The sequence below is a fragment of the Eumetopias jubatus genome, unplaced genomic scaffold (assembly GCF_037043125.1).
Source record: "Eumetopias jubatus isolate StellerSeaLion01/CBP00866 unplaced genomic scaffold, mEumJub1_p1.0 scaffold_7, whole genome shotgun sequence".
In the NCBI taxonomy this organism is placed as follows: domain Eukaryota; kingdom Metazoa; phylum Chordata; class Mammalia; order Carnivora; family Otariidae; genus Eumetopias; species Eumetopias jubatus.
Window position 1 is genome coordinate 47707818 of NW_028274813.1, and position 22153 is coordinate 47729970.

The window sequence follows — 22153 nt, forward strand, 5'->3', positions numbered from 1 at the left end:
GGCCCCTTCTGCTCCCGTACTACTCTCCAGGCTGTTCTGCACCTGCAGAGAGTGGACCTGAGCTAGCATAGCTACCTTGAAAGAATGAGGTCAAGTTCCTCAGAAGTTTTGAAATGCAGAAATCACTGTTTCTATGTCCCTTAGTACTAAGTTTTCACAAAAATCCACTGTTGCAGCTACTCACACGCACAAGACCTTGAGTAGAATCACTGGTAAAACAAACAAACTGCTCAGAATAGGCAGTTTCAAGTTTATACACTGGGGGCCAAGGCTCAGAATAAATTTTATGATACATTTTTCAGCCCTGTTATGGGTTACATGGGCTTTAGTGGGCTGGGCTGGAAACCCATCCTCCATTAAAATAGTTCCCTTAGGTATGACGTCTTCAGTGCTCAAGGGGGTGAGAATAGAGTGATTGTCTCCCCAACAGTTAAGGTAAGAAGTGCCACCATGAGTTTGGGAAAAGGCAGCACAGCAGCTTAGGACCCGGTCCCACTCCTAGAGACTCTGGAAGGGATCCATTTCAGGTCCCCTGTGAGCTAGCTACTTAGTTGAGCCACATGTTGATCAGGGGGATGTTTCTCATTCCAAGATCCTGAAATGTTTGCAACTCAGCAGAAGCCAGGGTTACACTAATTTCTGTTTAGCTTCCTCTCCAGTCCCAGCAACCCCTATCCTGCAGCTGGAGGAGTGTTGTACTCACAACAACAGCGCCACGCTGTCCTGGAAACAGCCACCTTTGTCCACGGTGCCTGCCGAAGGCTACATTCTGGAGCTGGATGACGGCAATGGTGGTCAGTTCCGGGTAAGTAGAGCGTCTGCTACTTGTCAACCAAAGCCAGGGACCGCCTCAGAGGACCCGTTGTGGGGTCTCAGGCCAAGCTTCCCCACATCTCCTGAGGCCAGACCATCCTCGCAGGGTCTGCCTGCCCTTCAACGGAGGCCTGCATTCTCCTTGAACCATCAAAGGTGGATGAAGGAGTCTCTGAATAGAAACTGCCCTCCCCTTCTCAAGAGAAGGCCCATGTAGGCCACAAGCTCTGGAGTCCAGCTGCTTGCACTCGGATCCGGACTCCACCATTTAGCCATGTGACTGTGCCCATTCCTCATTTCTCTGAGCCTTCAGGACCTCATTTGTAAAATGAGGGTAATATTAACACATACCACATGCATTGTTGTTAAGAGTCAGTTAGATAATCCATCATATAAAATTCTTAGCATGCCAGGACCCTAGACCCCAATCTGGTTAGTATCCCACCGGAGAGTTATCATTTTAAGGCTGTGCTTTGAATACAAATTATTTTTACTCATTACATCAGCATAATGTTACAGAAGCCTACAGCTAAAGAGGGAGGCACATGCCTAACCTATGCTAAAGATGCATTATGCTACGGTTTATTTTAAGCCTTTGAAATGTCATTCTTCCCCCCGCCCCTGTATCCTCCCCCTTCCCTCTGCTCCACGATAAAACCTATACTCCTATGACTCTGAGTGTAATCTTTGTGACAGTTCCTAAAGTTACCAGTGGAGTTATAGAGACGACCCTCATGTTTTCAAACCAGTTTTTACAAATCATGCTGATGGAGAAAGAGCTTGGTAGGTATAATAATAAATGTGTAAATGCCAAATTAATAATAATAAGCATAATGCTAACTATAAGCACCCAATTTTAAGTTTTTAAACCCTAACCGCTAGTAATTACCATTCATTAAGGTGCCAGGCCCATGCTAAATATAAGGTACAATGTTCAACAGTTTGCACACGTGACCTCCTTATAATGATCATCCTAGCAACCTCATAAACTGGGTATTATTGTCCCCATTTTACATATGAGGAAACCGAGACTTAAAAAGGTCAATTAGGGGTGCCTGGGTGGTTCAGTTGATTAAGCATCCAACTCTCGGTTTTGGCTGAGGTCATGATCTCATGGGTCATGAAATCAAGCCCCGCATCAGGCCCCACGCTGAGCAGGGAGTTTGCTTGAGATTCTCTCCCTCTCCCTCTGCCTCTGCTCCTCGCCTCCCCATGCTCTCTCTCTCTCTCTCTCAAATAATAAGTAAATAAATCTTAAAAAAAAAAAGGTCAATTAAATGACTTAGTATCCCACAGGATTTGAATCCAGATCAGGCTGCCACCAAAATGCTTGCTCCTGACCACTGAGTGACACTGCGTCCCTCACCCCTCACCAGGTCTAGCATTAAATGGTGGCCTGTTATTTGTTGACCCTCAGGAAGTGTATGTTGGAAAGGAGACGATGTGCACCGTGGACGGTCTTCACTTCAACAGCACATACAACGCTCGCATCAAGGCCTTCAACAAAACAGGAGTCAGCCAGTACAGCAAGACCCTGGTCCTCCAAACGTCTGAGGGTAAGGCCCTTCAGCAGTATCCCTCAGAGCGAGAACTGCGAGGCATCTAAAGTGGCTGGCAAGCCCGGAGGTAACCCCACCACTGCCCACATTCTGAAGTGTTTCCATGACTTGCTCTGCATTCTGGCACAATGCCGCTGTTCCTCTCCTGCCGTTAGAGAGCCCATGGTATGTGGATGTGATCAAACCAAAGAGTCCACAGCGGCAGTTCAAATGGCCTGGGGCGTCGGCTTCCTTTGATAACACTCTAAATAAGCTGCAGTTGAAGAAGCTGAAAAAATGAAGGCCTGAATGTCCCCCTGGTGTGTGAAACAAATGTATCTAGGCTCTAGGGCAGGCTCCCTTTCTCCACAACACACATCACTTGCCAATTTTACCCAGATGATTCTAAATTGCTTTGTAGTGCTTGCCTGTTTCTGAGGGTGGGACCGAGGTTGTTTCCAGCTGTGAATTTGTGTGACTGAACATGTTTCCAATGGGTGTGGGGTGCTAGAGCTGTTCAGAGAGGGCCTGTCGGCCACTCCTGGCTTACCCAGTGCGGACCGCTTCCATCTCACTGCCAAAGCCGAGGCCGGCGGCACCAGGACTGAGGCTTCCTGTGGGCACCAAACAGGAAATGACCAGCAACTCCACATTACCTCGCCATTTTCACCTTTTGCCCGTCCCTCTAGGCTGGGTTAGGCCACCAAGGGCCACTGTACAAGGTCAAGCCCCAGAGAACTTTCACTTCTTGGCCATACTGTAAATATTTTGGTCATCAGAGTCAAGCCATTCCTCTCAGAAGAGGGGCTTGCCTTTGATGACCAGGTATAACCTCTGAGGATTTTAACATTTTCATTTTAAAAGCAATCACAGCACATGAAATTAAACCTATGAAGAGGTGATTGTGGTCGGTGCCAAAGCATTTTCAGACCTTCTGGGTGTCATTTTAATCATAGAAGTCACCCCACTGGCATTCCCCATAACTTCCCTCTGCAGAACCAATTGTGTTGATTTTGTTCAAATTCAAGATGTTAGCTCAAAGAACTGTGGTGGTGTTTTGTTCCCACTTCCCACAAACCTTGGCATGCACCAATCACCCTTTAAATGGTTCACATGGTTAAAAACAAGCACAACTTCAAATCCCACAGCGAGGTTGACAGGCCCCTACACGTAAAAACCGTGCTTGGGGAGCAGTGGTAAGTCTGTGAGGGATGCTATTCAAAGAGAAGGATTCGCTGAAGGAAACATGCCCGCACGACCTATTCCCATCGGGTTACAGGCATGTGGTAGCTACAGCCTCCCGGATGACCCCTTTAGCAACTTCTCTCTGGGATGACCTCTCTGCTTGAGAGCAGTTGCCTCTTTTCCCAAGTACCATGCTAAACGCTAAAGCCCTCCAAGAGTTGCCCACATGCCACGCAGAAGGCCCTTCATGAGGATGGCCTCGCTTCCCACGTGCGTACAAGGCGGTTTGACTGAAGAGTGAAGTGCATGCCGTCAGAGCAGGGAGACAGTTTGCAGCAATGTTGCTAATATGTATCATGAGACCTACTATTTCTATTCATAATATATCATGGAAATCATATTCTTCCGCTAAAATCAGTTACTAGCATAGCAGCTTGAGCATTCATGTTTCTCTTTTCATCCTGCAGGAGGATGTAGTTTCTCAGTTTCTCTTACTGTTCATAAGATTATGGTGTCTAATAAATTACAGGATTGGAACTGCGATCCCTGGTACCACAGTCACAGAACTGGGGGTCATTTTCTAAACGAAACTAACGGAACAAGTCCTCTTCCAACAAAGAAACTGTACTGTAGAAATTAATTTCCTCCATGAATTTTATATATTGTGTACAAATATAAGGTATGTATCTAAATACAAAGAAAACCTTACCATCGTGTAGATATATCAGTATTCTCTGTTACTGCACAGAAGTGATTTTCTCATGATGAAATAAAGTTCACACACATACTTTCTCCATAACTTTGGTTTGTTCTATTTGTTCCTTCCTCATTCTAACTCATTCATATGGTGAGACAAGGTTTAGAAAGCAAGAAAAAATATATAATGAATAGCTAGTTTAAAAAAAAAGATTTGATCAACCTTGTAACAATAGAGAAAGCCTATAGAATTAAAAAATTATATATATATTTTTGTTTTTTTAGAAATCAGTGAGAAAAATGCCACTGACAGGGTTCAATACATTAACTGAACTTATATTATACTCTATTAATCTTCCTTCCTAAAGTTCCTAGAAAGGTTTGCTCTGGAAGTTTGTTTTCTTTGCTGCTCTTGGGGATGGCGTGGCGGTTCGTTTTGGCTTTTCTACTGTAACAAGATGTTTTGCGGTCTTCTTAGCAACAGCTAACCCTTTCCCAAAGTTCAAAATAAATGTCTGTATTACAGAGGGGTCCAATTCATACATGATAGCAAGTCTCACTTGTACGTACATGCATTTAGTCTGAGATTTAAACCACTTGTCACTTACATTCTTTGAACGATATAAAACCATCTGCTGACTTACAGGTGACATTATGCAGGGGAGATCAGATGTCCACATTGCTATAATGCTGGTCATTTTTTCCAGAAGCAGTTCTGTTTGTTTATCTACTTACTGGGCCGTGCTTGGTAAAGGCTCACTGTGTGCTACACTGTGGGTATAGAGGGGTAAGCCGATGTCCCCCCTGTTTGTATGAGCTCACAGTCTAGGAAGAGGGACAGGCCTTAAAAGACACACAACTAGTTACATATTTTCAAGTTATTATTACCACTGGGAAGGAAGGAAAGGAGACTAGCAGGAAGACATAATTTGTATCTGGGAATCGGTCAGGAAAACAATGAAAAATAATTTAATTCAATGGAAATTATGAAGAATGTGTTATTAAAAGGGAAAAGGAAAGGAAAACACATTATTAGATGAGTTCAAGTGTGATTAGTTCCCCGAAAGCAGAGTTCTCGGGAATGTACCTAAGACAGCCATGCACATAAAGCCAGTTGCAGGTCTCAACTAAATTACCCTAACTTAAGAAGAAATATAACTGTAAGCAATTAAGAATCTTAATGAAATTTTTAAATGAGGCCCACAACCCCAGTTGTATATATTTTTAAAGTAATCCATTTAATAGCCACCATGGCTGTGTCACAGTCTTTGAAACCATCTGCAGAAGTATATCCATTATGTAACAAGGCCTTCTTCCCACGTAGTTCTGGGGCTTATTCTGTCTGGAGACTCTACTCCTGAAAGAGAATTTTTTTTTAAGATTCTCTTAAAAATGAGGCTGAGAACAGAATAGGAAATTTTCCTATTTATTTTTCCCTATTTTCCCTCTACCTATCTAAACAGACTTACCTTTTTCTTTTTCTTTAATCTGGAGAGAAAATGAAATAGACCAAAGGTAACATTCCTGGGACTCAAATAACTCACTATGACTAAGCTGGCTGAAAAGAGAGGGTTTCTCTCTGATCCCCCTCTCAGGGGGGAGAATTGCCAGGGAACGGCTTCACACAATCTTAGCAGAGATCGGAGTCCTTCAGGGGAGTGAGAACATGAAGAGTGGCACCTTTGAGTCTTTCAATACTCTCCCACACAAATCTTTGTTATCTTCCTTGGACAAATTCTTAGAATTGGAATTACCAGACCAAGAAGCATAAACACTTTTAAGGCCCTTGATCTGTGTTTTTCAATTCCTTTCCAGAGAGATTTTACACCAGAAATGTATGAATCATTCCATTTTTTAAAATCATCTTAATTCTGCTATTTAGAGTTTAATTTTGACTAACAAGCAGCCCCCCTAAAAGTAAAAGTGTACCTAAAACAGGGCTTTTTAAGTTTATATTTTCATAGAAATCATATTCTGATTGTTTTCCATCTAATAGCTCCATGAAATAAGTTACAACATGTTGCAGAGAAAAGGAATATGATCCAAAAAGGAGGGAAGACTTCCCAGAGTATAGAGAGACAGACGGACAGACAGAAACCCAAACACAAGGAATAACTGTATGCAAGGCAAAAACTTCAAAACTGGCCTTGAGCTGACTATGATAACGAAACCTCATTCATTTAAAAACATTAATTGAGCACCTCAGTTGTGTCAGGAACCGTGCTGGGCCCAGGATCACGAAGATAACGAAGCATGGCTCCTGCCCGAAAGCTTATGGGCTCCACTCCTCCTCCTTCTTGAACTCCATGGCACCTGACTCAGAGCACCTAAAAACTATGGTACCTCACCTCTCTAGAATTAAGATATCCACCCTGCAATCTAGATAGTCATCTTACAATCAACAAGTGACAATGACCTCTGACTGGCAAAAAAAAAAAAGAAGAAGACAAAGTTCAGGTTTAGACACTCCTGTGCTGTCCTTAACAGCAGGGCCTCTGATCTCCCTCAGTTCTCGCTGATTCTTACGATATGCATGAGGCCACTGAGCTCATGACCCACTTGGGAAGACCACAGCAGACTAGGAACATCACATTAGAAGAGAGAAGAGAGATTGGTGAGCAGGGAAGGGAACTAGGAAAACTGAGAACAGAACCCTCCCCCCACCCCCCGCAAAAAAGTCAAAAGATAGCATTGTGTGGCTTGTGTTCTGATTAAGAAAGAAAGCATATAATGAACTGTAAAAATATTTCCATCTAACATTTAAAAGTCAGTATATTACCTGGAACCCTTGGAATTGGGTATCAGGTATATCTCAGAAAGCTTTATGGAGTCACAATACAAAATACAGTGAGAAAACTATTGCAATAAACTCGGTCTCATTTTGTGTCAAGCTTCTAAGAAATTTCTTCATTGTCCACTAAAAGATTCCATGAAAAATGACAGCCAGCAAATATTTTTAAGGATACTGAAATCCAGTAGAACTGTATAAAAACTATCCATTCTATGTTTCACTATAAGGTCCTAAAGAAAAACCAGGAATTTTTTCTGTTCACCCTAAAACAGCTATAAAGACTTCAGACTATACCTCTGTGCCCACTGCTAACGCAAACCCCTCTCCTGTTCAGTTGCTGCAATATTCCAGATTTACCCTGTGTATTAATTGCCTTTCGCTGCTGTAACAAATTACTACAAACTCAGTAGCTTAAAACAACCCAAATGGATTACCTTACAGTTCTGGAGGTCAGAATCCTAAATGAATTTCACTAGGCAAACAGTGAGGTATCAGCGAGGCTGCGTTCCTTCAGGTAGTTCTAGAGGTGAATCTGTTCTCTTTCCTTTTGCAGCTTCTGGAAGCCACCTGTATTCCTTGGCTCACAACCCCTTCCTCCATCTGCAAAGCTAGCAATGTAGTGTCTTCCAATCTCTTTCTGACTCTGGGCCTCCTGGTTCCCTTTTATAAGGACGCTTGTAATTACCTTGGGCGCATCTGGATAATCTCTCCAACTCAAAATCCTTACCCTATTACATCTGCAAAGCTCCTTTTGCCATGTAACAAATTCCAAGGATTATAGGACATGGACATTTTGAGGCAAGCCATTATCCCACCTACCACACTCTAGGAAGAAGTATTATAATTATTATCTCATCCTCCCTATGGGAAGATTGAGCCTTTGAGAAGTTAAGTGACATGTCAGACCCCAGCCTTCCAGCCTGCACTGCCCAGCACAGTGCACTTCGGTGCTGACGTTAGAAGAGAGCTATTTGCACTCAGCTAAAAGGAAGGAAATAGGGAAATCTATCCTAAGTCTGTTTGCTAAGTGGGTGAAAACATCTTGTCCAAATGAAGCAGCATTATGTAGCTGCCTCATGTGTTCATCCAGAAACCCCAGCAAGAAACGGACTCTAGCACTTTCAAAGAGTCATGTTGGAATTTTGGTGAAAAAAATAACATTCTTCCTTTAAGAAGGAGGTGTGAAGAGGCTGTCCTTCCCAGCGGCAAATCTAAGCTCCTACTCAGGTCCTGTCCTTTCCTTCTGTCTCTGCATCTCCACTTTCTCACCCACCCACCCTCCCTCCCCAGGGTAAGCAATCACCTAGAGAGGCCCTTTCCCCCTGTTGGGATCAGAACATGCTCTTGGCTTGCAGTGACAGGTGGCTGCTTTGGAAAGAAAAGGAATGTCAGAGCCAGATCTGCAAGGTCCTTAAAAGACCTTGCCAAATGAGATCTGGGATGTGGAGCTCTGTTCTGGTTGAAACCACAGAGCCATTTATTGGCAAAAGCTTCAGCCCTCCGGATCTCAATTGTGAGGAAACTGGAGAGAAGGTAAACAGTGATAAATGGAGAATCGGGCTTTAGACAAGATGTTCTCAAGCATCTCCTTAGTTGAATGTCCACAGGAATCACCTCCCTGACACTTCAGGATTGTCTTCCCTAATGACAATAAAAGGGTTAGGGTTCTTGAAATTACATCTTAGAAAATGCTTTCTAAAAGGGGGCATAGAAGATTTTATTCGTAAAATTAAAATGCTTATTTTCCCCTATTAGACTATGAGCATCACACTACCCCTTCCAATGTGATAGCTCCTTCTCCCACATATTGAAAAGAAATAACCCAAAGAATATTCTGTGGTATAAGCAGAATATGGCCCCAGCATAGCACCAGATGCATCTGTCCAAAATCTCTTTGCAGATATTTTATAGTGATTTTGGAGCAACGTAAGTACTGCACTCTTAAACCCTGATGTAGTAAACCACCCCCGCCCAAGAGAAGCTGTAACCTTGTGGGGGGAGGTGGGGAAGAACCTCATTCAATCTCAGAACAACAGGGAACTCCTCTGCTCACCACTCCCCATGACCAAAATTCCAAAGGGGAGGATACTGCGTTGCTTTTCAATCCCTAACCACCGCGGTCCATAGAACTGCTCCATGTAGAGAAGAAAGATTCACCCTCATTCAGTATGGCTCAGGATTTAAAGAATGATGTTAGGTTCACCTGCACAAACCTTGGTCACCCCTGAGACCACCGGAATGTGCCCGTGGCCCGTGGCATAAACTTTATTTTTTATGCATTTCCAAGACACAAAAGAGAAGCAATGGCCTTGTCACTTCCAAAAATTTTTCCCCCTGGAATTGATCCTGCCTGGGTCCCTATTCTGCGCTACCACAGCAGGCAGTGTGACTTGGGATGTGTCCCTTAAACTCTCTGGATTTCAGGAGTTTTTGTTTTGTTGTTGTGTTTGGTGGGGGGGGGGGAGTGTTGGGAGGGGTTTCTTGGTTTGGAGGGGGGTTTGTTTTGTTTTTATTTTTGTCTCTAAAACTATAGACTTAGAGCAGATAACCTCCAAGTTCTTTGCAATTTGTACCCCTGGATTTCTTGTATGGTTTCTCTCTTCAAAATTACTGCTGAAATCTGTTAACTGTTTCAGAAAATGCTATGAACAGGAAAAGACACCTCCTGCCTCCTGCAAGGGTCTTAATAGGTCTTAAAGATCTGCCTATGATATGGAGAATTCAACACTAATAGAAAATAGTTGATAAAGGATCATATAGGGAAGAGTATACTGTCCACCAGAGATCATTTTTCCTATGCCTCTGCTTTATTTTTCCTGATTCAGAGCATCAGAGCTCCCAAAACATTATTTAGTTAGAAGAATGTGCATTTCCAAGACAAAATCCTCAAGGTAGGTAAATCATACCTGAACAAATCTGGGTAGATTTTACAAAATCCAAAGTGAGAGGCATGCTAGTTTTCAGAGCCCAGAAAAGAGGGATACTCTGTTCCTTTTAATTTTGACAACATGCATGACATCCCAGGGAATTTCCTGAATTTTTCCATAGAACTGAACTGGATCCAGACCCTATCTTTGGTTCAGGGGAATATGCTTTGCTGTTGACACTCCGGGGAACAGATGAGTCCTTTGGAATCTGTTGTATCTATTTGAAATGCAAGAATTTTTAGTTCTTCTGATGGTAGTTACTTATAAATAATGCCATTGTATTCTAAATTGGAGTGGAGGATCTGGTGACAGAGTATGCAGCTGTCCCAGGGGTGTTTAAGAGACTATTTCTTCTCTTAAAAGGAATTTTTTCAAAACAGCTTTGTTTCTCACTTCTCAACTGCATTTAATGCCACACTTAAGAGAGCTTGAAATACCACCTTTCATTGTAACTTATGTACCAGTTGGACATAAGTTTGGGTGCTATTAGATCATTTAAGGAGACTCAGCCTCCTTCATTCATCTCTTTAAAATCTTCCAAACAAAAGCAAATTATTTTACAACTGGTTTATAATTGAACTGAAACTCATCTTTAATGCTGCTTGTGCAGTTCTTACTGACATAATCTTGTCTTACTGGGCTTTGAAATACAACTGTCTTGCTGGACCAGCACCCCGGGACTGCCTGAGTTGTAAAGCTATTCCCGACCAGACAAAAAGATAACCAAGAATTCTACCAGTCACAAAGAAAACTGCATTAGCGTATGCTATCAGAAGGAAGCCCTGTTGGTTTGCTTTTTCTCTTTGAATTCCAAAAATAACACCACACAGACTGGTGAGGAATATTTCCAAAATATTCTACCACACTACAGAAATCTTTCATACTCAGTACATGTTGGAATCAGTCAAGAAATTCTGCCCCTAGAAGATTTTCTCTAAATTATTCTTTTTCTTATGGTCAGCTCTCTCTCCAAGTTCCTGTTTCCTAGCTGCTCAGTTTTAATACAATGTCTGGCACATGGTAGGTGTTCAATAAATGTTAACTAACAAACAAATAAAAGAAGTATGCACTGTTAGCCAAACAGGAGTACATCACCCAGACATTCTTTTTTCACCTTGAACCCAAAAGTCAGTAAATAATTAAGTGTGATCCCCAGCTGATCTTTGCTTTGATAATTTTTGATGGTTTCTTTTAAGCATAGGCCTCAACTCCAGAATCCAGCCAGTCCCGAGTAAAAAGGAAAAGCAGTCTAGTCAAGGGCAAGAGGAAAATGGTAGCCATTGACCAAGTTGACAGAAAGTGTGCCTTGACACATTCCCATTATGAGCACTGTCCCCACCCCAGAGTTACTGTGCCTAGAGTCACCACACCAGTGCTCAGCTGGCATTCTACTACTCTTTCCATTGGTCTTCCTTGATAAGCTGCTTTTACTCAGCAAAACTGTTCAGCAGACAGGATCACTGCATGTCATGAAACATGACAAGACATTTAGAACCTTTTAAGGGGCTACTTGTCTTTCTCTAGTGATCTATACATTAAAAATTAATAATAATGATCCTGGATATTAGCTATGACCTGAAACATTGCTTTTGTATCATGTATTTGGGTGGGGGGAGATAAACAGGGTTTATCTAATAGATAATAGCTAATAGCTAATAGAACGTTAATGGCTGAGAAGCCTTCTCCAGATCTCAATATCTCAATAGTTGTGCTTTCAAGGGGAGGTGAGGAAGTGGGATGTAGCCTTCCTGCATCCCATGGGTATAACATAGAATATACCTGTGGGTATCTGTGTATATGTTCATTGTAAGTTGTGTGACTTGACTAAACCAGGGGGTGGTAATACTATACCCAATATTGTCTTAGTGTCTTTGGTTCATGTTTTTGAATATGTCTAGTGGGGCAAGACAAGAAGAGTTAAGATTTGAATTTCATAGCATAGAAAAAGGGCTAGAAATAGATTCTTTTTAGCCCAGAAAAGGGAAGATAATAAAGGGGATTGGTGACTGTTGTCAAATACTTGAAGAACTAGTGATCTTGGCCCCAGATAGTAAGGCTACAGTTGACGAGTGGAGCTCCCAAAGGGGTATATCCAGACGAATGTAAGCAATAACTGTAAACTGGAGGGGACTGCCCAGAGGCAATGAGTTCCTCAACCCAGGATATTTCAAGGGGAAGCCTGATGAGTGCTCCTCAGATGTGATCAAGCGTGTTCTTCTGAGACTCCTGTAATCTAAGATAATATCAAGTTAACATAGATGATTTACAGGCAACTGACCCAATATTTGTACTGTGTGCCCATGGGGGAGGGCATAAAGGGGCACTGCTTATTTAGTCTGGCTGGGATCAGGTGGAAAACACTCTCCCTCTCGTAATTCATTTGGAAAGTTTTCATGATGAGGTAAGAAATTTTTTTTTAGGAGCTCCTAAAATGGGGTAAGAGCCCAGCTGAAGGGGATGGGAGGCCATAGGTGGGGGGGGGGAAAGATGGAGATGAAATGGTTGGATAATGTGGGTATTAAATAAGCTTGCCTGGAAAGAGGGCATAGTTCAAAAGTGAGAGTCGTCAAGAAAAATTGGGTCATCAATAAATAATGGATCCACATAAAAGACTAAAAAAACAGTACCTATTTTAGTGTCGAGTTATTAATCCCATGAATAACCACAGCTACTCTCAGCCCCCGCCCCACAGAGTGGTGCCATCACCAACTCGGCACTCAGAATAGGAAAGGTGAGTATGTTTCATGATGGCTCAGATATGCTCCCCAGGGTCTGGATTCAGTATACATCTCTTCGTTGGTTTTCAGATGATGACTTGAAGGTTCAATATACTCTAGAATTCATTTCACTATGTATGTCCTTTCCCATAATTTTTAAAGCAACAAGTATTTTCAATATAATGAATTGATTGCTACCACCTGGTCAAAAATATATTTCCAAGCAAATTCTTGTTAATAAAAAATCTTTTAATGGCCTTCTCTCCCTAAATGAAGCCCATGTCAGTTTGTGGTGCTGTGTTGTGTTTCAAATTTCCCATTAAACTAAAAGACTAATTCCCCCCCCCCGAGACAATTATAATAGGAATCATTTCTGATTTACCATTTTTGAACAAAGAAATGACCACATGTGTCATGTCATCCAAATTATATGAAGTTTAGGTAGAAGAAACTTTGAATATATTATTATTGGGAATACCACACCTTAACTCCATTAAGTAGCAGTTCCTTTTCTCTGAGATCTTTTTCTCATTTTCTTTAAAAAAAATTCCCCAAGGATAAAAGTAAAGCCTGAAAAGCCAACTTTAATATTGTAAATGCAGATACTAAAATGGGGCTGACTCTCAGCAATATTCAGTTAAAACTAGCCAGGGGCCTTGTTCTGAGCTTTTCAAATAGGATCATGTTGCCTGCACACACTCCAGTTATTTTGGCTTGAACGTGCCCACAATAGCATTTTGATAGGACAAGAATATGTTCAACATGGAGAAGCACGCTGACAGACTCAAATGAGAAAAATACTCCCAGGAGCATCCTCTGGCCACCAAAACAAAATTGTTTTTTCATTGAAAAGATAATTCCTTGGCTTTGGACATAGAATATTACCATCATGCCATCTCTGTTTCTTAAATTATTATTGTCACAGTGTGTTCTAAGAAGGTCCTGATTGGTAAAACATCTATCTCTGACCAGACCACCCTACTACCTAGAACCAGCTATTTGACAAAAGAGAAAGGAGTGATTTTAGTAATTTAGTGATCTTCATGCCAGACCCAGGTATCTGAAAATAAAGACGTTTTTGCCACCCATGCACCTCACCACGGCCCCACGGACCGTTTATTATTAGAAAACCAGAGCTGTCCAAGTGGTATCCCTGGGGTCTGATCCTAATTCAGAAACAAAGGTAAGGCTCCTTCCCTGATCACTTGTTCAGCACTGTCTTCCTCTCCTATTCAAAGAGCAAGTGTGGACTGTGTTAGGATAGAAAAATCATTTCATCCATTCAGAAACGGAAAAATACATATAAGTGAGAAAAGGGAAAAATATGGAAAAGCAAAGAATTGGTTAAAAAAATCATCATCTCCTAAATAGAAACCCTTTAAGAAGCCATTGTTGTGCAGGTAATAACTTCCAAGGTAGCTGAAGGGGGTAAATTATCACTCTTGGTCATCAATGGGTAAAATCTACCTCTAAGAGTTTCTAAATTCAACTCTAAAAAATTTAATGAAAAGGAAACCTTCCAAAATGCCTTCTCTAGCACTAAAAAATTGGGGGAAATGAGAGCAATTGTCTGTGATGTTTGAGTTGTCCTCTGGTCTTGATTCCTGACCTGCTGAGAATGCCCTCCCGGCCCCCAAGCCACTTTGGTTTTGTAAAATGCCTTGTGGCACTTGCGGGATGGATGAGGCTTTGTGCAAATGCATTGGTAAGGCAGGTCTTGGGGAACCGTGCTTGGGCAGGTAGCAGATTTCTGATCTCTAGTTTGCATTGATCTTACATCTAGACACAGATTCAGAAGAACAGACACTCCCTTTTCCAGTGCCTTCGGAAAGATTGCCGCTCCGTAGAATGAGTCCTTTCTCCTCCACCCTTAATCTACAACCCAGCTTTCCCGGGAGATCCTACTTTGATTTCCGATCCTCACCCCACCAGCTGAGCTTGCATTCCTCTTTGCAGTCTCTCAATGCACCGGGTGAGCTGAGCTCGTCTGATCTTTCCCCTTGATCTCTCTGTGCCTTGATGGCATCTCCGAAATACCTGTTTTGTTCTTGCCGTTCATGTGCATGGAGAGGGGCAATGAGCAGTCTCCATGTCTGTGGCCTGCTTCCCGTATGAGGAGCATTTGGATGCTGGAGCTTTGTGGCGTTCTTGTCTGTGTGGTGTAAGGTCTAACCATCGAGCTGTGGTCAATGTCCAGTGGCATTGGAAAGTGACGAGTGAAGTTGTTCTTTTTGCACCAGCTGGTACCACCAAGGATGACCCGCTCTATCATCCCATGTAGTGGCATAGCACGGCATAGGCGCTGGCTGAGTGGAGGCTGGGCCTCAGTCTGGAGGTTTGCAACCCTGCTGTATCCAGGAAACCAGCTGTGTCTGGGAGACTGGATCAGTGCATCCAGCCCGTAGTGGTCTGATTAAACATAGACTCAAGAGATCTTTATTGAAAAAAAAAAAAGTAAAAACACACAAACAGCAGAATGCATCCTACAAAGCAGGCAAAGCAGAGAGCAGATATGAAAGTATTTTCTGCAAAAGCCTGTGCTCACTGGTCAGACAGTCCCGCTCATGGCGGATTTTTTCCTAGCAACGGGGAGGGACAATCACTAGCCAAATTAGAAACCCTTAACCAGCCTAAGGGCCAAAGATCCAAGTCATGGCTAAGGCTGGCTCCCCCCACGTTTCCCACAGCCAAGCAGGTTGTGACAGGGCTTTAGGTTGATTTCAGGGAAGCTAGACATGCGTTACTGTGCAGTCGACTCTGTCTGGCCAACAGAATCCTAAAACACATAAGATGCAAACCTATTTGATCTCTTCAGGACTATATTGTAATCGTGGATACACGGGATGCACATTTCACATTTCCAAAGGTTTCTTTTGTTTTTTATTTTATTCTTTTTGCTCATCCCACATCCTGGAATGAAGAAGACCGCAGCATGACAGTATAAAAAGGATGCAGGGACTTGAGGCTCTCTTTAAAAATGACATCTTTGTGCTTTTACGTTTCTTATTGTTTTTCTGTGCACCGCTGGCTTTCAAACATGCTTTGTTATGAAACTCTTTTCACTTGTGTCCAATGTACTGAAATACTGTTATAGTCTTTGTAATGTATATCGTCTCAGGAATAAAATGAAATGTGGGTCGGGGGAGATGCGAGGGCTGTATTTAACAGCATTGTCCTAGTTGTATCATTGACTCTTAAATGTATGGCAGTATGTTTTCAATAGTGTAAAAAGATTTCAGAACGCTTGTTTTGAAAAAGACTTGCAGAAGGCATGATTCATTTAAAATTTTTAAAAGCCCTATTCAGATTCTATAAATTCATTTCCAAAGCGGGATATGAGATTCAGCTTTAAAACTCCTGTGTTCAGTCCTCACTGCGCTCTAACCTGTGAATAGGAATTTTAAAGTGGTAATTGGTAGAAGCTAAACATAAAAATCAGCCATGAGTTAGGAGAAAATGATTCTTTTGTACGTGAATTCATCCCAGAGTAAAATAAACAAAAGTAAGGACATACCTTTCAGTTTTGTTTTTTGATTCAATCCTTAGTCCTTTTTTTATAGTAAGTTGCTGTATTAATTCTAAAATTCTTTTAATTCAGTGTATTATCCTTCAATTGTTTTAGAAATTAGTGTATAAAGGCCTTTCAGAGTTAAAAAACGATTAAATGATCCCCTCTAGGGGATACCCCAGCGCTCATCAAAAATACATTTTCCAGATCAGTTCCCAACACCACTTGAAACTATAGTTCATACACCTTTGAACATTTTAAGACCACCCAATCCAGCTTCTCATGGGATCCAGATCTTGAGGAAGGAGGAGAGGAAAAGTTCCACAGGTGATTCTAATATCTCCCTGAGACCATCCTACCTCCACGAGCGCCCCCTCCCCTCCCTTAGGTGAGAAGAACTGATGTAGTAAAAATGATCTAAGAAGGAGATGAAGTCATTTGTTTCACTACATTTAATTCATGTCATTATTAAAAATTATCAGATGTTTTTATTAGCATATACATTCTATGTTCAATCACACATATACGTATCATTTAACTTGGGCCCAAGTCATGACAAAGGTCTTCTGGTTACCACCAGAGTTAGAAGTGCATGGAATAGTGATATAGAACAGAATTTTTATCAAGATCCAGTGATTTCTCCTTCTCAATTGGATGAATTTTTGTTTTTATTTATTTATTTATTTATTTTGCTTTCCTCCAGCCCCGAATTTTTCCCATTTTTAAACAGTAAGCCTTCTCTTTAATACAGAAACTTCAGTGGAAAAGATTGAGCTTGGGGGCTGATAGAAATTTAAGCTGCATAGTTTAGAATCCATTGGGGGAGGATTTATGAGATGGGAAAAAAATGCATTTTTGGGTTTGAAAGAGCAAAAGAAACCATTTTTACCCAGCAAAGTTAACTAATATAAAAAGGGCTTTGGTTTTTCATGAATCAGGCCTCTGGTGACTCTTTTCAGCTGGTGCTTTTTAAGTGTATACAAATACTGTTTATCCACCTGGTTGCTGCTTCATAGCTTTGATGTGTAGTATTTCTTTGTAGGATGCAGCTTTGAGCCGCAGTCTGCACCTTACTCTCAGTTAGGCAAGTACACCTATATCGTGATTGGCATCTTTTACTTGTGTGATTGGCATGCTCAATATCCTCCACCAAATAAACGGCAGCAGCTTATTGTATGTCAATAAAATTGTCTAATTGTCATGAAAATCCAGTTATAACACTTCCCCAATTCCTTAGAAAAGCGTATTTTTAAACTTTATACCAAAAGAGGATTACATTTCCCCCCAGTCTTCGTATACGTCAATGCAGAGCACTCTTTATGAGCGCTAACGTGGGTGAAGGTACAAGTCAGACCAACAGTTATAGTGTTTGTAGTGTTTGAAATTGAGCCCTTTTTTGGTATTAGTCTATCAAAAGCGACGTGTTTTCTTATCAATGTCAATTTTGCTTCCTGTTTCTCTCTCCCATGCCTTTCACTTGGAATGACAACAGTTGACATTAAAAAGCTGTTGGCAGGTATGGAATAACATTATTCTGTTACAAATAGCAAAGACCAAAGTGCATGTGAGGTGGCTCACAGGTTCAATAAATCAGCAATGACATCTCTCCGGAGTGTGTTATTGGTAGGCAGCATTTAGAACTTGGGTAGTAACGATGTGTGCAAAGATGTCATTCTGTCTTCACCTAGCGTCCAAAATACCTACTGCTCCAGCAAAGTATTTTCCATGTTAGTGTTAGGAGTAACATGCAAACTGTTATTTTTAAGGTACGAAGGAAGCAACCTGTCTCACGTCCAAAGTCACACTCATGAAAATTAGGTCATGTTGCCGATAGCTTTGCAGCCTTTGAGCTTCCACTAGCGCTGAGGAAGTTTTCAAAACGACTAGATGTCAGCACTCCTGCCGAGGGGATATTTCCTGGTTTCACTCAGTGTGTTTTATCCCTCCTCCATCTAGGCCTGTAGATCCTAGCCTCCCCGCCTCAGGGTTACACAGGCATCTTAGCGCACCCTCTCCCTTTATGTCTCTGGTGTACTGTTGTCCCAGTCACCGGGTGAAGGGACTTGCACCTTCCAAAATCGATGCCACTTCACTCCCGGATCACCTGGTTGGGAGTGCAGTCTGAGTCAGGTAACCCCTGCTGAATCGGTCTCGTGTCCTCCGTCTGCTTCTGGGTGCAGAGAGTACCACCTCCCAGGACGTGGCCCCTGTCTGCTCACTCACAGCCCCCCCGTGGCCCCGGACACCTCCTTCCTGCATGGCCGCATGAAAACGGGACACGACACTCCTCCCCCGCGCAGGGGTGTGTTGCGGTACACGGAGCTCTTCGGGTCCGCCTCAGTAACCGCACTCCCTTCTCTTGTTCCCAGTGGCCTGGTTCGCTTTCGACCCCGGCTCGGCACACGCTGACATCATCTTCTCCAATGACAACCTGACCGTGACCTGCAGCAGCTACGATGACCGGGTGGTGCTGGGGAAAACCGGCTTCTCCAAGGGTGTCCACTACTGGGAGCTAACCGTGGATCGCTACGAAAACCACCCTGACCCCGCCTTCGGCGTGGCTCGCATCGACGTGATGAAGGATGTGATGTTAGGGAAGGACGACAAAGCCTGGGCAATGTATGTGGACAATAACCGGAGCTGGTTCATGCACAACAACTCGCACACCAACAGGTACCCGGCAGCCCTCAGACCGAGCCTTCTTCACGTTGGCTTCTGGTAAAAAAACGAGAGCCCAAGTTCCAAGTCCTGTTAAGTAGACAACACTGAGGCAGCCAGGCAGGTGGTCTTCAGCAAGTGGCACAGGAGTTCTGAGTCCTTCTCAGTGGTTAACTGATGGACTGAGGGATGTTTTTTCTTTTTCTTTCTTTTTTTTCTTTTTCTTTTTTTTTTTTTTTTTGCGACATGCCAGAAACGTGAGCCCTTTCCTAGGCCCTTCACTGTGGCTAGAAACTGAGACTCCCCATGCATATCCGTCCCAGGAAAACATGCCAGGATTGTAAAATCCAGACCCACAACTTACCAGGAGAACCGTTTAGTTTTTCTGAACCTTCGTCTCCAAATCCACCCAGTTAGGATAATAATATTTTTCTGGACAGGAGTGTTCTGCAGATTAAATGAGATATGTGAAAATGCCTCACATCAGAGGCAGCTGAAAAACAGAAGCCATTGTTCTTCTTGTTAGGATTATTATCGATACCACTGCCCATGATAGAAGCCATGCATTCAACTAAATCTTACGGATGCCAGTTTGGATAGCTTTAGATTTTGTAGGACCCTTATTATCATATAAATTCAGAACATCCAGTTTGCTGGGGAAGGAGAACATAGTAATCTCCTCAGGTTTGCCTCTAACACCAAAATATAGGCAATTATCATTTAACCCAAATTATATTTTTTTCCCCTAGACTTCCTTTATCATTTGGTTTGCCTAAGTCGAGAGGTGTCTTGCAGGGATCCTTGTCTACCTTATTCTCAAAGATTTTTTCTAAGATACACTCTCTTTGGTGTTTTGAGAAAAAAAAAATACAGCTCTATCCAGTCAGATCAAGAGGAGAGTGAGGCTGGCAGTGGTAGGCTGGTGGACTGCACTGTCTCAGCTTTTTCTGGAAGGTCATCACTGCTCCTTCTCTAGTCAGTAGGATTCCTAGGACCTCCACTTCCCATTCCCTTGGATGTTCTCTATACACGTCCATCCAGGTGTGTGTTGTTCATTATCACTTAAAGTGAACACGCATACCATTTCAGCCTGATATCAAATGCTACTAGGTATAGACAAACGGTCATCTTTGGTGATTTACATTTGCGGGAGCCCTCAGTCACTAGATCCCTAATGCCATTCCCCCACGTACCGCACTCACTTTTCGCTTCTAGCTTCTTTAGTTTGGAGTGAAGGAGTAAATAATACCACAGTGTCACACTATGCAAAGAAACACATTCTTAAAGCTGAACATGTCTGCTTGCGTGCAAACTGTGCTGTCATTGTTGAAGTTGTGAATTAACAAGATGCGATTTGTAAACCTGTCTTTTAACGACTATGTACAGTCTGTATTCTGCATGCCAGGGGGAAAGAACAACACTTACCCAGTTTCTGTGCTCTGCTGAGATGAGGATGAAGTTCAATATTGCTAGACCTCAAAGAGTTGGGGGGTAAGGCAAATCTGATCGTCCATGTTAATGGCTTTTGTGAAACCATCAATTGAAGCATAAGACATAATTTGCTTTAAAATGACATTTCAATTCAGGTTCTTTAAAAATCACTCCTCCATTTTCCAGGATATAATTGTTTCGCTTTGCAGGGGAGAACCCTCTCCGACGTTGTCACTTTTTAGAGAGCCTTCTCAATTTAAACTCAACATGCCCAAAATTAACATCTTTCTGGAACAAGTTTTTTCTATTAAATCGGTAGCATAAGGCCCCACATCCAATTTTTCATGCATATGCTTTCGATTCAGCGTAAGTGCTTCTTTATTTCGACTTTCAAATTAAGTCATTTTGGAGTTGATGTTTAATTCCCACCATTTGTGCCAAGTGCACCACGTAGCCGCAGACAGGGCTCTGATAGCCCAAAGCCGACTTTTTTTTTCTTCTTGGACTTGAAGGATTTGTTTTCTCCTTCCGCGGCTCAGAGGTAGAGACCCTCTGGGCATGAGTTCACTGTGAATGACAGCAGAGCAGCATGGTCGAAACTGTATTCTCAACAGGGGGCGATATCTCTCCCAAGGGAGTGAAAGTTAGTGTGTGGAGGGTAAGCAAAAAAATCTTACTCTTTTTATTTACAAAACACAGATATACACACAACACATAAACAGATACCGAGTATATCTGTGGTAATAAAATGATATGTGAGGAGGGGTGACTAGGGGAAAAAAAATTACTTAAAAATGCTCCTGGGGTGTGGGGAACGATATTTTTAAACAGGCTGAGAAATACCGATTAGTACAAAAGGGTTTGTACATTGAGTACAAAGAGGGGAGCTTCTAGAATGAAGACAAGTGAAACCCAGCTGTTTTCTTTTCCCACAGAACGGAGGGAGGGATCACCAAGGGGGCCACAATCGGGGTCCTCCTCGACTTGAACAGGAAAACCTTGACGTTTTTTATCAACGACGAACAGCAGGGTCCCATAGCTTTCGAGAACGTGGAAGGCCTGTTCTTCCCGGCAGTCAGCCTGAACAGGAATGTGCAGGTAAGCGCCGTGCCCCCGCGCCTCGCAGCAGCTTCTGCTCGCTCTGCTTCAAAGGCTGCCCGCGGGGGGTACGTTAGCCCCTGAGAGAGGGAAGCCAACCGTGTAAGGCCCAGACTGAGACCCGGAGGAAAGGAGAGGGGAAAGGGACCAACGTTGACAACTGAGATGATCCCAGATCAGCATCAGCCCCTTCGTTAAGCTTGGACACAGTCTCACAGCAAGTGGGAGATTGGAACTCAGTTCACGGTTTGCTCTTGATCGGCCCTGAGGCCTAGTTTCATCCCTAGTAGGAATGAGACCCTTGAACCAGCTGGCTTGAAAACAGAAGGAATGACTTATGCAGAGCTCCATGAGCGCCCGAGAGGTGAAGGTATGAGACGGAAGTATTAGCACCGTTACCAGAAAGCCTGAGCATCTTCTCTGCACTGTTTCTCCATTCCGTTAGGTCTTGGGGCTAGAGAACAGTCTCCATCTGCGGGCTACTTACGATTTACTGCAAAAGGCAAACAGGTTCTTCTCATGCATTCATTCAACAAATAACCACTGAGTGCCTTTAATATGTCAGGCACTGTAATTATAATTATTATAGGCATTGTTGTTTATCAGTGAAAACAAAACATAAAAATCGTGCCCTCGTAGAGCTCGCATTCGAGTTATGGGAGATAGGATCAATAATAAGCACAATGACCGTGTTAATGATATACGTGCTAGAAGGCAGTAAGTACAAGGGAGTCGAGGCCAAGGGCAGGGCCGGGGGGGGGGGGTTGGGGGTGCGGGGTGGGGAAGGCCGC

The 22153-nt window shown here is 42.7% G+C and overlaps 2 protein-coding genes across 22 annotated transcripts in view; one reads left to right on the forward strand and one right to left on the reverse strand.

Annotated features, from left to right (window-relative positions):
* Nucleotides 1-22153, forward strand: part of TRIM9 (tripartite motif containing 9) — a 106552-nt gene that overhangs the window by 83075 nt on the left and 1324 nt on the right. For 2 of the 21 annotated variants that reach the window (XM_088024593.1, XM_088024602.1), the window contains 7 exons: nt 648-805; nt 2231-2369; nt 14451-14639; nt 17218-17259; nt 17668-17691; nt 18545-18848; nt 21200-21362. In XM_088024593.1, the coding sequence (XP_087880719.1) occupies nt 648-805; nt 2231-2369; nt 14451-14639; nt 17218-17259; nt 17668-17691; nt 18545-18848; nt 21200-21362 (1019 nt within the window). Of the gene's footprint in view, nt 1-647; nt 806-2230; nt 2420-14450; nt 14640-17217; nt 17260-17667; nt 17692-18544; nt 18849-21199; nt 21447-22153 lie in introns of those variants that run through there. The other 19 variants (XM_028108937.2, XM_088024604.1, XM_088024606.1 and 16 more) reach the window with 16 other exon arrangements.
* The window catches only part of LOC114213804 (uncharacterized), a 36336-nt gene continuing 33272 nt past the window's right edge, over nt 19090-22153 (reverse strand). The window contains exon 7 of the mRNA XM_088024620.1: nt 19090-21855. Within this exon, the coding sequence (XP_087880746.1) occupies nt 21846-21855 (10 nt within the window). The 3' untranslated portion in view covers nt 19090-21845. The remainder of the gene's footprint in view (nt 21856-22153) is intronic.